General features: G+C 55.5%; 1 protein-coding gene across 1 annotated transcript; it reads right to left on the bottom strand.

The window, feature by feature from the left end:
* Positions 1-4470: 4470 nt before the first annotated feature.
* LOC127391006 (corticoliberin-like) lies at positions 4471-4937 on the bottom strand. The gene has a single exon (XM_051633253.1). It carries the CDS (start codon positions 4935-4937, stop codon positions 4545-4547), a length of 393 nt encoding a protein of 130 aa, XP_051489213.1. The 3' UTR covers positions 4471-4544.
* Between the last annotated feature and the right edge of the window lie 8793 nt (positions 4938-13730).

Genomic DNA, 13730 nt, shown 5'->3' with positions numbered 1-13730 from the left:
CCCGTCCCATCTGTGAAGGTGGTTGCATGGTGTGGAGGGACACCAGGCTGCTTTCTGGGGGGTGAGAGCAGAGCTTTTGTACTGTATGCATTCCTTGAGAGAGGCACCCGCTTGTCTCAACTAGTTTCTGCCCTTCCTCTGCCCTTGGGTGTCCTTGACACTTCCAGGTAATTTAGGAAATGCCTTTGATGCTGGAGGTTTTTCCTACCCCATGCAACTGGATATTGGCATCGTGTTTAGCAGGAGACTCTTCCAAAGTGGTCAGGGAGGGTTTTGAAGCCCCCACCTCGTGTTCATTCTGGATGCTGCTGAAATCCACCTTAATCTTGGAGCACTGACCCGTGACCCCCCCAGTCCACGTGTTTATAGTGTCAGGTTGGTACAAACTTCACATGCCTAATTATTTGATGCTGCTTCTCTGTGTCATAGTGGAAATCATCTAGTTTGTAGTGTGTCATTGCACCAACAACTGCTTAAAATGCCTGGAGAGAAATGTAACTGGTGGCTAACAACGTGGCAGGAAATTTGTCAGTGTTCAGGTCCTGCAAGAACCATGGGCTGCTCCATGTGCTGCCTTGGGAGGCCACGTGCTCTCCAGGACTCAGCAACGCAGAAATTCCCACTTCCTTCCAAGAAGATGCTTCCTTGACAAGAAGAAGCTGCCTGAGGAAAGCTGTCTTGACGTTTGCACAAGCCAAATGCCATAAATCTGGAGGACAAACCTTCATTTGGAAATCAAATGCCAACAGTACATGCACAGTTGTTTTGTTGTTAGAAGGATAGAAGCTGGGAATCTCTGGTGGATATATATATATATATATATATATGTATAGAGGAAGCTTATATAAAGTGGCTGTTCCTTCTGGAGTGCTGTTGTCTCCTCCCTTTCCCACCTTCCAGCCATGGGTGCACTCTTGCAGTCTGTGAGCAGTTGCTTGTCATTCCCTTCCAAAAATGTAACAATTCACTTGAGTTCCTTGAGCTGCCTCGTGTCCCTGGCCCCTGTGGCCAGAGCTGGGCTGTGCCTGCTCCCACTTCCCTTGGGAGGAGGGAAACCCAAGGGTAGCAAGGGGGGAAAGGGGCTGTTCTTGAATGACCTGGGCTTGCACAGGCTGCTCATGGGAGTGTTTAAGTGTGGTGGACACGCTCAGCACTCGAGGTGGAGCAGAACACCTTGATGGGTTTTTTTTCCTTCTTGACCATGTTGTTCTCTCTGGAGCAGGATGGGGTGAGCTGATGGAGCAAGGTCCAAACCTACCCTGCAGGCTGTGGGTCCCAGCACCGTGGGTGTGTCTGTCTGGATATATGCACATATCAATATAGCTGCACCCCAGCTGCACGTCTGGTACCTGCTGCTCCTTCTTTGGTGGAAAAAATGTGAAACTGGGCTCATAGTGCTGCTGGGACCTCTCAGCCAGACAAGCAGAAGGTGTGAGGTTTGTGTGTCCAGAACTGTGCTCTCTCCTTTCAGCTGCAGGACAAAACAAACCCAAATGAGACCTTGTGGGGTTAAATGAGTGAACGGGGAAGGATCCTGGTGTATAAATAGGTGGGTAGAGGATGCAGGAGAGCTGTGCTGCTTGGAAAGGAAAAGCAATCCCCTCTTCCCAAGGCTTCATGGCAGAAATGGGGGAATACTGAGGGGGATTCTTTTATCTCTTACATGTCTGAAGTTCTCTAGATGGACTTTGGAGTTTGCCAAGTTCTGAACACTCGCTGTTCCCTGCTCGGCTTCCAAGCCCGTTGCCGTCATTCCCTTTTTCCCTTTTTCCCTTTTTCCCTTTTTCCCTTTTTCCCTTTTTCCCTTTTTCCCTTTTTCCCTTTTTCCCTTTTTCCCTTTTTCCCTTTTTCCCTTTTTCCCTTTTTCCCTTTTTCCCTTTTTTCCCTTTTTCCCTTTTTCCCTTTTTCCCTTTTTCCCTTTTTCCCTTTTTCCCTTTTTCCCTTTTTCCCTTTTTTTTCCCTTTTTCCCTTTTTTTTTCCCTTTTTCCCTTTTTCCCTTTTTTTTTCCCTTTTTCCCTTTTTCCCTTTTTTTCCCTTTTTTTTTCCCTTTTCCTTCCTCCCCGCCTTCACCCGCTTTTCCAGGGCTGGGTGGGGATGGTTTGTGTCCCCTCAGACACCCGAGGTGGTTCATATTCCATGCTGCATGTGAGCAAGGCCCTGAGCTGAGTAATTCATGGTTGGGTTTGGTTGTGTTGGCTTCTTGACGAAGCCCGAGGGAGCAGAGGACACGGGCAGGGGTCACATCCTGCCTGGCACTGGGCTCCCCTCGGGAGGGGCAGGATGGAGGGGGAAGCCCCTCTTTAAAAAAAAAAAAAAAAAGGAAACAAAAAAAAATTGTAAAAAATAATTTAATAAAATAATTTAAAAAAAACAAAACAAAAACCAAACCACAAAACCAAACCACAATCGAAGTATAAATGCATCTGAAAAGCAATTATAATATAGACATATATATATTTTGTTATGTTACTAAAGGATCATACTTGGAATTGCACGTCAGCAGCCGTGGCTGGCTGACCTGGGTTGTGGCACTGGATCCTGCTGAGCTCCTGTACATACATGCAGTGACAGCAGAAGGAATTACTTTATGTTCTAGCATGGTAGTTTGTGTGTTGTACGTCCGAATATCAACTAAAATAAAGATTGCTAAGTTATCTGAAACCACTGTTGTAAAATAAATGTTTTCAATGCAGAAAAGCGCCTCGGCTTTTTCTTTTGCTGGAGCTGCTCCCAGGAGGAAGGGTGTGGAGCTGGGTGGGAGGTGGGAGAGGCTCTCCCAGCTCCTGCTGTCCCTGGATGGGCACGTTGTGGTGGAACCCCCTGGAATTTTTGAGCGTTAAAGGCCAAAGTCCTGCATGTGATGCTGGATCATGGCAGGTATTTGGGGTGTAAATACAAGTTGCAGCTTCCAGGGCTGGCAGAAATGGTGGGAGGGTGGTTGGGAAGGGGTTGGCTGTTCTGGCTGTGGTGGAGGTCTGTGTTTGCTGGTGTCCTCAGAGGCTGGTTTTACTCCTGGTGGTGCCGGTGGAGACAGAAGCAAAGATGAGTGAAGGCTGCACCAAAGGCTGCTCCAAGACCTGTTCTACAGCCAAGGCAGCGCCAACCAGATCCTGACCCCGAGCCTGGGGCCGTGGTGGAGGAAAGGCTGCCCCAACCCTCCCCTGGGAGAGCTCCTCTGGGAGAGGGTGGTTCTGCACTTGATGGAATCCGTAAGGAGGTAAGCACGAAGTGGGGCTGTTCCAGCTGGTAGAGTGTTCTCCATCAGGACTCACCATGGGGGTGGGGGGACTGTGCCTGGCCCCACTCCAGCCCTGGTCAGCAGCAGAAATCCTCCTTTTCTCCTCCCTTCTCCTCCCTCTCCTGCCAGGTCCAGGGGCCTCAGCTCAGCCAGTCCCAGCACTCCTATCCCACCAGCTGCCTCAGCCTGTGTAGTCACCTCTGGTTTAACAAACAGTTCCTCCTTTTCCTTGCAGCAATTACTGCTTTTATGTATTCCTCTCTTTTTTCATAATGGGAGAAAAATGTATCTTTAGAGGAAAAAAATACACCCAGCCCACAGAGCAATCACAGAGCATTAGCAGTGTGAGGAGAAGCTTTGTCCTGGGTCACCACCACCTTCTGAGAAGATCAAACTTGGTTTGAGGGACCCAGGGCTGATCCACAGGATAGTCTTTCTTGCTGGCATCAGAGCTGCTGATGAGGGCCCTTCTGGTCCCTGTGGGATGGTGGTGTGTGGTTGCATGGGTGATGGGCTAATGGATCATGGTGGTGGGCTCCTGGATGATGGTGATGGGTTCATGAATGAGGCTGATCACTTGTGGGTGATGACCATGGGGTCAAGGGTGATGGCCATCTGGTCATAGGTGATGGTGATTGATGGGTGATCCTGCTCTATCACAGATGACATTGACCCCTCACAGGCAGCAGATGTGCTGTGGTGGGATGAGACCACCTATTCCCCATCCCAACCAACTCAAGACCCTCTTGTGGGATGGACCACAAGCACGAGCTGCCCCCTCCCAATGCCATGGGCTGCTTGTGCAGCCTCACATGGCTGCTGAGCGGTGCAGCTCCTGCCTCTCCCTGGGTTTTGTGCTGGTGTCTTTCACCCATTGGTGCATCTGGGATTGCTATGGAATTGTTTGGGTCCTCGGGTGGTGGTAGCAGCCTTGGGAGGGGAAAGAATGCTTGGTACCCGTGGTTGGTGCACCATCAGTATGTCAAAGCATTTCCAACCCCCATGTCTGCAACAGGGATGGATCCAGAGGGGTCAGAATCAGTGATAACCCCACCCTGGGGGTGGGGGGGGAAGGACAAGAGCACAACAGCGGGTGCAAGGGTGACTTTAATGTACAACAGTGAGAGCAACACGGGGGACACAGCAAGGGGGACCCCACCAGGCGTTGGGGGGGGGGGGGGGGTCCCTGGGCCTGGCCCCAGCCCCTGGCTGGGCAGCAGCAGCTCCCCCCCTTCTCTGCTCTGCCATGGCTCCTCGCTACAGGGTCGGTCTCCTTTATTTTTCCTCCCACTTCCAGGACCTTCCCTCATTTTCCTATACTCTGCAGCAAGAGCTTATTGCTGAGCACCTTCTGGGCCAGTCTCTCTTCCCGGGACATCTCCAGGAACTCGCGCAGGAGGTGGAAGGTGAGATCCAGGGAGTTGGGTTTGCTGTCCCGCCTCTTGCCGGTTTGCAGCCCCCGCGGGGTGCGGGGGGCCGGGGTGGGCTCTGCCCCACGGAGCTGGCACAGTCTTTGGGGCAGAGGGTGGGCGGTGGGGCCCGGGGGTCGCGGGGCTCCCGGCCAGGGCTCCCAGGTGTCCTGGGGGGCCAGGGTGAGGCGGCGGGATGGACCCCGGGGCCACTGCAGGGGCGAGCAGGTCTCCGAGGGCAGGAAGAGCAGGACGAGGACGGAGGCAGCAGAAATCATCCTGACCCGCATCGCAGCCGCTCCAGGGCCAGACGCCTGTAAGAGCCCCCATACCCCGGACCCCCACATCCCCCCCACCCCCGCTGCGGTCAGGGGCCACCCCAGGGGCTTCACACCAGAGGGGACCCTTCCCCAAGGGATGAGACCCCCTGGGGATAGAGCCACCCGGGATGGGAACCCCGCACCCCTGCAGATGGGACCCCTCACCCCTGTCTCTGCGACAGGACCCTGCTGGGGACAGGACACCCCGGGAGGCTGAAGCTTCCCCCACCCGGGGGTGGGACATCCCTGCTCCCGGGACGGGACCCCCCCCTCCCCTCCCCCGGGCTGGGGCTCCCTCGGGCACGCGCCACTCTTGGCCGCTGGGACAGAACCCTCTGGGATTTGAGACCCCCCCGGGATCTGGGACACTCCTCCTGTCACAGAACCCCCTCGCGGGAACGCGACTCCCCCTCCCCACCGTTCCCCTATCACCGGGACCTCCGTGCTCTGCCCGCTCTTCGGGTCCCTTCTCCCCGTGCTGGCACCAACCCGGGGTCCCGAGGGGGGGGGGAGGTGTGTGTTCTTACCCCGGCCCCCCACTCACCGCTGGCCGTGGCTCCGCTCGGCAGGACCCCCCACTCCGCCCGGCACCGCGTTATATAGGGGCGGTGGGGCCCACGTGACCGCGCTATAGCCGGGCTGCGGGGGGCGTCCCGCAACCGCCCCCCCCCCCCCCCCCCCCCCCCGCGAGGCGGAGCGGGGCTCGGGAGCTGTCCCCGGTGCTGAAGGGCGGGCGGGGGGCACGGGGCGGCAGGTGGGGGATACAGGGGGGTACGTGGGTCTGGGGGGGACACGGGGGGTGGTGGGGGTGCGGGATGTTTGGGGGTGAAAGGGGTGGGGGACACGCAGGGGTACCTGGGGGAGAGGGAGAGGCTGGGGGGGTACGTGGGGGTGAGAGATTGGAGGTGAATAGGGGTATGGGGGAGGGAGAGGATGAGAGTCTGGGGGGTACACGGGGCGGGGTGGGGGTGAGAGGCTGTGGGGGAGCGGGGCGGTATGTGGGGATGAGAGCTGGGGAGGTGAAGGGGTCCATGGGCGTGTGAGTCTGGGGGTACGTGGGGGTAGGTTGGGGGGGTGGGGGTGAGTGTTTTATGATACACGGGTGGAGATGGGGGTGTGGGGGTGTGCAAGGGGGGATGTGCAGGCGGGCACACGTGAGGGGGGGTCCGTGTGTGTGTCAGGGGGGTGTCTGGGGCTGGGAGTGTGTGTACCTGTGCATGACGGACCCTCCACGTGTGACGGGTGAGTGGGGGCCGCACGAGCACCCCAGCTCCCACTGGGATGTGTTTCCAGGCGCTCGGGCACAAACCCCCAGGGAACACCATGATCCCCCACGGGACGGAGGGTCAGGCCGCGGTGCACACGCCTGTGCGGGGTCACCCCCAGCTCTGCAGCCTTTGGTTTCACTGGGAAAGTTTTCCCCGCCGGCACGCACGGCTCCTCGGGATGCTTCCCGGCGCAGGCAGCCCCGGCTCCTCCGAGTGATTCATCTCCAGGTAAGAGGCAAACGAAAACTTCATTCCGAAGCACCAGTGTGCTTCTGGAGCACATTTTTCCCACTTTGGCAGGTACCAAAGGAAGGTTCTTTCCCTGTCCCACTCGCCCAGCACGGATGCGCCTCTGGATGCAAATCGGGGTCCGAGGGATTCATGTGAGTGATTCATTTGCCGCTTCCTCCCTCCCTGCTGGAGCTTCCATCATTCGGCACGCGGAGCTCAGCAAGCACTTCATCTCGCAGAAGTGCTGCTGTCTCTAAAATTAAAATTCCCTCATGAGGAATAAACATTTCAAGAGGAGGTGAAAAAAAACCCACCGAACAACCCACCACAACCTTAAGCACCAAAACAATCCACGTTAAGAGGAACTTGAATGAATGGCATGACGCCCCCTCCCCATCCCCAGCCTCCTCCAGGTCTGGAGCCACCCAAAAAACAAGGGCTCTTTCTGGAGGGTCACCCAAAAGGGCCACGGGGCTTTGCAGGGTGGTGACCTGGGGGCTCCCCCGCAGCCCCTCCCGGCCACAATAGCTCGGAGCAGAAGCGGAGCGGCAGCGTCCGCCTGCCCTGGCTTTGTGAGCGGCTCATTGTCCAAGTCCTTGTCTCTCCTGACTCATCAGAGCCGCTGCCATCTCCCGAGCTCCACCTGCGCCTGCTTTTCCCTCCCTCCTTCTCCCGAAGCCTGACCCGGTGCCGCGGCTGTGCCAGGTGCTGAGCTCCTTGCCCTCCTGCAGCTCCCAGGGCATCTCCCAGACCTGCTGGGTCCTACGGCCAAATGGGACCCCCCCCCCCCCAAAATCCCAGGAGCAGCAGCTCCAGGAGCCCTGAGAAACCAGACGGGGCGGGGGGAACGGAGCTGCTCACCCTGCTGCCCCCCACCAATGCTTTAATGCTGGCAGTGCTTTAAACCATTTTTCTTCTGGTCCGTGTGCTTCAGGATTAGTCACTTAATTGTAGGAAAGACAGTGGATCCAGCAAGTGCATCTTGTACTCCTGGTTTATTTAGGAAGCTCAACTTGGAATTTTTTTATTTTCTTTTTCTTGCCCCTGCTCCCTTCATCAATCACTGACACGCTCAGCGCTGAAGGGCCCCGCCTGGGGATTCATTACCGTCACTTTTAGGGATGTCACTGTCTCTTCCTCTCGTCAGCAGGACGTGTAAATGATGCTTTCAGGGATGCCAAGCTCACCTCTGAGCTGCGCTGGCTGCCGCGCAGGGGCTCGGATCCGGCTGGGATCCGGTGGCCCGGCAGTCAGAGGCTCCTCATTAGGAATTCCAGCACTCGGAGCCTCCTGTCTCCCGAGCAGCGACTCGCAGGCAGCAGACGCTGCTTCCCTGACCGTGACAGCCTCGGCGCTGAAGTGTGGCTGAGCTTCCAGAAGCTTCTCCTGAGGAACAGATGGGATTTGCCGGCCACTTTTCTCCCTGGGGACCGGCACTTGCCCGGGTTCTTCCCCATCGTCACGAACAGCCGTGCCAGGTTCACAAGTCCTGTCTGTAGTCGGTGCCCCCCAGCTGGAGGGGGTGGCCGTGGTGCTGGTGGGGGCTGGCGCTGCCTGTCCCGCTCTGGAGAAGGCATCTCATGGGCTGACGAACCTGAGATTGACCCTTTGTTTCACCATTCTCAGGTTAGACAGTCCTCGAGGTGCCCCTCGCTTGGGCAGCCGCCAGTGCCCCACCCGTCTGCTCGCCCAGACCCCCCGGCCTTTGGGGGCTTCGGAAGAAAACACAAAGGACTTCTTGGCTCTGCCTTCCCGTGGTGGCACCGACTTCCTCTCCTTCCCGGCTTGACTCCTCTGCATGGACCAGCCCCTTCCCAAAGGGATGCAGGTGAGAGGCTGTTTCCCCTGGGGCTGCTTTGATGAAGGGCTCCAAGGCTGTGCAGGGGGTGTGAAAGGGGGTCTGGCAGAGCTGAACCCCTGCCTGAGCCAGGTTAGCAGCTCACCCTCCATTCTTTCCCCTTTTCTTTTTCATCCCCACCATTGCACCTTGCTCACAGCAGCACTCAGGATTGTCTCTGGGCTCAGCATCACAAAGCAGGTGCTGTGAGGGGCAGGAGAAGAGATGTGTCCCCAGCCTGAGCACATGCAGCCACGGGCCAGCTGAATGGCTGGGCTGTGGGGTTAACTCTGCCTTCACCATTTTTGAAAGCTGTCTGTTCCTGGAAACACCACTAATGGAGAGCCTGCCTGCACCCCAGGAAACCTTCTAGCACCTCGTTACCTTCAAACTGTCTTCACATCTAATGGCTTTCCCTTGCTGTGATCCTTTGGGCCATCAGTGTCCCTGGCAGGGAAAAGCAGATCTCCCTTCCCCTTGGCAGCAGCTGCTCCCATGGCAGCAGCGTCCACGCCAGCAGCAGGAGCTGGAATTCAGTAACACAAAAATCTTCTGCCCAACTCTGCAGGTAATGGGGGTTTTCTCTGATTTGCTTTCCTAACATTATGGGATGCTGAAAGCCCTTCCCTGGGGAAGGTGGGTCTGTGGCTGCTGTTTCTGGCAACCTCATGGCTGAGCGATTTGCTGTGAGAGTGGAAAAAGGTTAAACCCCCTTCCATTCAAATGAACTCACTAAAAAAGCCAAGGGAAGGGGTTTCCAAGTTTAGCAGCAACAGATTTGCTGCAGGGTGTGCAAGCCTAGAAAGCTGTCCGAAAAGGGCAGAGAACTCTGGGATCCATTTCCAGCCCCTTTCTGGATTTCTTGCTTCATTTGGGTCCTAACAGATTCCCAGGTGTACGGCATGGGCTGAGGCAGAGGCAGCCCGAGGCACCCCCCACAGCCAAGGCTATTTCAATGGAGTGAATCTGGATTTTCCCTGGAGCAAAGGTAAGAAAAATCTTTCAGGCAGGATCTAAGGGGGTTGCAGAGCCTCAGCACAGCTTTAGCTTCTCAGATACCTCTATTGAAAATCTGTCATCAGCTTGGGGGGGGGTTTAAAGCTTTGCATTATAGACTGTAAAGATCGAACAAAAAAAAAAAAAAAAAAGGAAAAAGCCAAAAAAGATGAGTTCCTCTGAGCAAAGATAAGTTTCAGCAAGTTTGGGACAGAGCAATGAAGTAGCAGCAAACTCCTCCATGTTGCAAGAAGGAGTCAAGCAGCTTAAGGACCTCCAAGAATAACTAGAAATTCCCTCTGCAGAAGGGAGAGAAAGAAGGTGCAGGGCAGCACCCACCTTACCTGCCATCCCACCGTGTCCCCCCGCACCAGCTGCACGGCCCCTCTGGCCCTCTCTCCTCACCCTGCCACCCCCACGCTGGCTTTTATGTCCTCCCTTGTCCCTGGGTGAGTGGAGCAGGGCTGCAGCACGTTGTCACACGTTCTGCCGGCTTCCTGTTTGCGCAGCACGAGCCTCCGCGCTGAAATTTCCATTACATGGACGGGGCAGCAGAGAGGAGTGGAGCAAAAAAAGATATATAAAAAAAAATTTAAAATGAAGCCAAACCCCAACCAAAAAAACCAACTCTGGGTTTTAGCGGTTCTCTTGACTCACTTGAAACTGAGAAAGGGCCCCAGCTGCTGTTGGATAGAGGGAGGTGAGGAGGGATGTCCTGGCTGCGGGAGCTGCAGAGCATCCCCTGGTGCTCCGGGTCCTCCCTGTCCCTGAGGGGATGGAGCACGTCTCCTTTCCTGCCCACTCTCCTTCCAGGGCTTTGGTTTTCCTCCCCGTTGGTGTGGGATGAGGGAATCTCCCCAGCCTGGGCTGCTCAGGGACCAGGCTGTGGCTCAGTGAGCTGCTGTAAAGGCTGCACTGCTCAGAGCCTTCTGTTCTCTTAGAGCAGCTTTTGCTCTCATGAGAAGGAAGGCACATGCCTGTTCTCTGCTGCTTCTTTCAGTTAATTAGACACACAGAAGGAGTTCTGGGGATCCAACCTCTCTCCCTCTGCTCCAGCAGCCTGTGTTCTGACACCCATGTGTTTCCCAGGGCACAGCTTCTCCCCCAGAAGCTCCTGAGCTGGGGATGCGCGGCAGAGACCTGTATCCTTGGCATCAGCCGACCTGCTGCTTCCCACCCGGGAGCCCCACGTCTGCAGCCTTCACCCATGGGTGCTCCATGCTGGACTGACACAGCTCGTGGTGAACAGAAGAAAAATGAAGGTTGGTTAAATGATGTGATTGACTCTGTCTTCCCAGCCATGCTGTGGCTTTTATACCCTAGATCTGCGGGTTATCGTTAGCACAACAGGATTATTTCTCATTAATTAATATGAAAACAATTGTGGCAGCAAGGAAGATAGATGATACAGTACAATTTTGCAAAGGTACTTGCTGGGAGCTTGAGCCATGGACACTGTGCTGGACTCCAGGTTTCTCCTGTGCTTTGGATCATTCTATCAAACTCTTTCCCAACCCTTTCTCATGGCAATTATTCAGTCTAGGGGCCATGGATGTAACATGAATCTTCAGTGTGTATTTGTTGGGGTCCAATGAAGTCTTTTAAAGGCCTTTGATTTTTAGAAATCTCTCTGTGGTGAGTGACCTTGACCAAGAGTCTCGTTCAGCAAGGGACAGAGTGAATTTAACTTCAAGCGTTGGTGAGAAAAGTTTCCAGTGGCACCAGGTAAATGTTTGTAGCGTGTGGCACGTGCTGGCTGGGCTCTGGCTCAAATGCTCCTCATACAATGGCTTCAAAATACCCCATTTTTCCATTGCTGTTTTGCTACTTGGCTTCTGAAAAACTGCCTGTTATCAGAGCTGCCTTTGCAACTCAAGCCCCACCAGCAACAAATTTTGCGGGCAACAAATTTCCTCATTTATAATAGACAGAAATCAAGGGGTTTATTTTTGGTGGTGTTTGTTTGTTTTTTTCAAGATTGTGCCCTGCAGAGCTGAGGGATGGAGCTCCCTCCTGGGAGCTGTGGCACTCTGCTCTGCCCAGCCCCAGCACTGCCCACTCCTGCAATGAATTGCCAAGTGCTCAGATGAGCAGGGGGGTGAGCAGGCAGGTTTCAGCCCATGAGTTCTGCCCTTTTCTGTAGAAACAGGAAAGGAGCAAGTAGCAGGTTTGAAAGGAAAATGAGTTGTTTGTTCTGCCCTGATTGATCAGTGGGTCACTTCCCAGCCCCACTTAGCCCACAGATAGGGCGGCGCCCAGCGCTGGAGATGCCTCAGGCAGTTCCCTCGGGCTGGCAGCAGTGAGATATTTCATCTCTGACAAAGAAAACCAAGCCCATCTGCTGCAGAAAGAGAAAATACAACCCTAAAGTTCTCCTCTCGGGTGCTCCTGCCTCGGAATGAGTGTGTTTTGGCTTTGATGGTCAACAGATATTGTTCTCTCTTTTTTTAAATTTTTTTTTCTTTTTCTTATTTTTTTCTTTTCTAACTGCTCCCATCTATTTTTAGTGATGAGGGGATGGTGCTCAAGAGCCTCTGCTGCTGGTCAGATGAGCTGTGGGTTGGGTGGCTTCAGCTGCTGGGCAGGAAGTCAAGCAGAGTCTTGTCCTGGTGCTGGGCTGGCTCTGTTGAGACCGGAGGGGTCTTGTGTTGGTGGGGTGGGACCCAAACTAGGGAGGGGGGGCTGCAGCCAGGCCCGGGGGCACCTTGTGAGAGCAAGAAATCAAATTCCTTTGGGTTTTGAGGGGTTTTTTGGCTGCCTTAATGGGAGAGCTGGAAGTGTGGCATTGCCTGGGTGTGCGCTGAGAAGAAAGAGAGGTTTGTGTTGGGTTTTTTTTGGGTTTCCTCCCCCCCCCCTTCCACCCCTGCAGTTTCTCCAGTGCCCCCATGTCTGGGGAGGAGGCTGGGGGAGGGTGGCTGTCCTGCATGGTGTCCCTGGCTGGGCTGGTCACCAGAAGCTGGAGCAGTGAGGGCAGCTGCCACCTCTCCTGCTCTGGGTCAGGACCAGCCAAGCACCACGTCATGGCTCAACAACCTACCACACCTGTGCTTTTTTTCCACTTAAAAAAAAAATAAATTAAAATGGTGTGACCCCCCCCAGGGCTTTTTCAGGCTGGTGAGGAGAGAGGTCCAGCCCGGAGCAGCAGCAGCAGCGTGGGCAGCACCAGTCGCCCCGCCGTGACGCAGCCGCAGGGCTGGGGCTGCCTGAGAAAGCCCCAGATCAGTATCTTGGCAAAAAAAAAAAAAGTGATTTACATTTTTTTCTTTTATTTGTTCTTGCTCCCACTGCCCAGGCCTGTGAGCAGCCAGCAGCACCGGTACTGGGGAGCACACCCACCTCACGGGCAGGGAGAGGAGCTGCCCGCCTCCCACGCGTTTCCAGCGTGGTGTGTTTGCTGCCGTCGGTCTGGAGCCACCCAAATAAATTCCACCTTGTAGCACAGGTAATGGTGGGGTGGGGGAGAGGGGCCTGGCAAGGCTCTCGGGACCATGGCCAAGGGAGGCTGAGGGGTCTGAGATGAAGATGGAGGGGGCCCAAGATGGAGGCGGAGGGGATCCAAGATGGCACCATGGCCCCGGCAGGAAGGTGATGGCAGCAGGGAGGAGAACCACTTGGGCTTGAAGCCACCAGCCACAGCATTTGCTGCTAAAGTCACCATTGCCACCTCAGACAGGGCATTGAGAAGGAGGGGGTGGCGAAGGTGCCATGTGGACCTGGGGGGCTCAAAGGTCTGCTGGAGCTTTATGCACGCAGGAGGATGTTGGCATCCGTTCATGGGTTGAGCATGGTCTAGAAAGAAGATGCTGGGCTCCTCCAGCACTGAGCTCCTGTGCTGGTGGCTGCAGCCCCGAGGAAGGACTCCAGGGGCCGGGTGGTGCTGCTGCCCCATGTCCCACCCCTGCCCACCTGCTGCCCCAGCCAAAACCCCCCGTGTCTGCCTGTCCTCTTGTGTCTGTGCTCATGAGCTCTCCTTCCACCTACGCAAGGAGCTATTTTTAGCAGACACTAATCAAGTGTCAGTGCTGGCTCTGAGCGTGGCTTTCAAGCCGAGGGCTCAGGCTTTCTGCGCGCGCCTGCAGGAGCTCGGGTGTGCCTGGGCTTTTAGATGTAGTTGAGAATTTATACAACGTGCTGCAGAGCAGGAGGGGCAGTTATTTTGGGCTCATCACACTTGAGCCCACACTAGCACCAGGCATCTCTCCATTTCAGCAAGGGGCCTGGCAGAACATTCCCCCTCCAGCCCCCCTCTCCTCGCTGCTGGCAGCTCCTGACCCCTCTGGAGATGGTTCCCAGCCAGGGACACGCGGCCAAGGGGCAGGTTTGCTCCTCTTGGCCCATCTATCTCCAGCATGTTGAACCACGCAGGACAGGAAAATACTTGGTGTTAAGCCCTAGAGGTGAGAGCCTCCTCTGACTAAACCCAGCTGGTGG

The sequence above is a fragment of the Apus apus genome, chromosome 15, assembly GCF_020740795.1.
Source record: "Apus apus isolate bApuApu2 chromosome 15, bApuApu2.pri.cur, whole genome shotgun sequence".
In the NCBI taxonomy this organism is placed as follows: domain Eukaryota; kingdom Metazoa; phylum Chordata; class Aves; order Apodiformes; family Apodidae; genus Apus; species Apus apus.
This window is presented reverse-complemented; position numbering and strand designations above follow the sequence as displayed.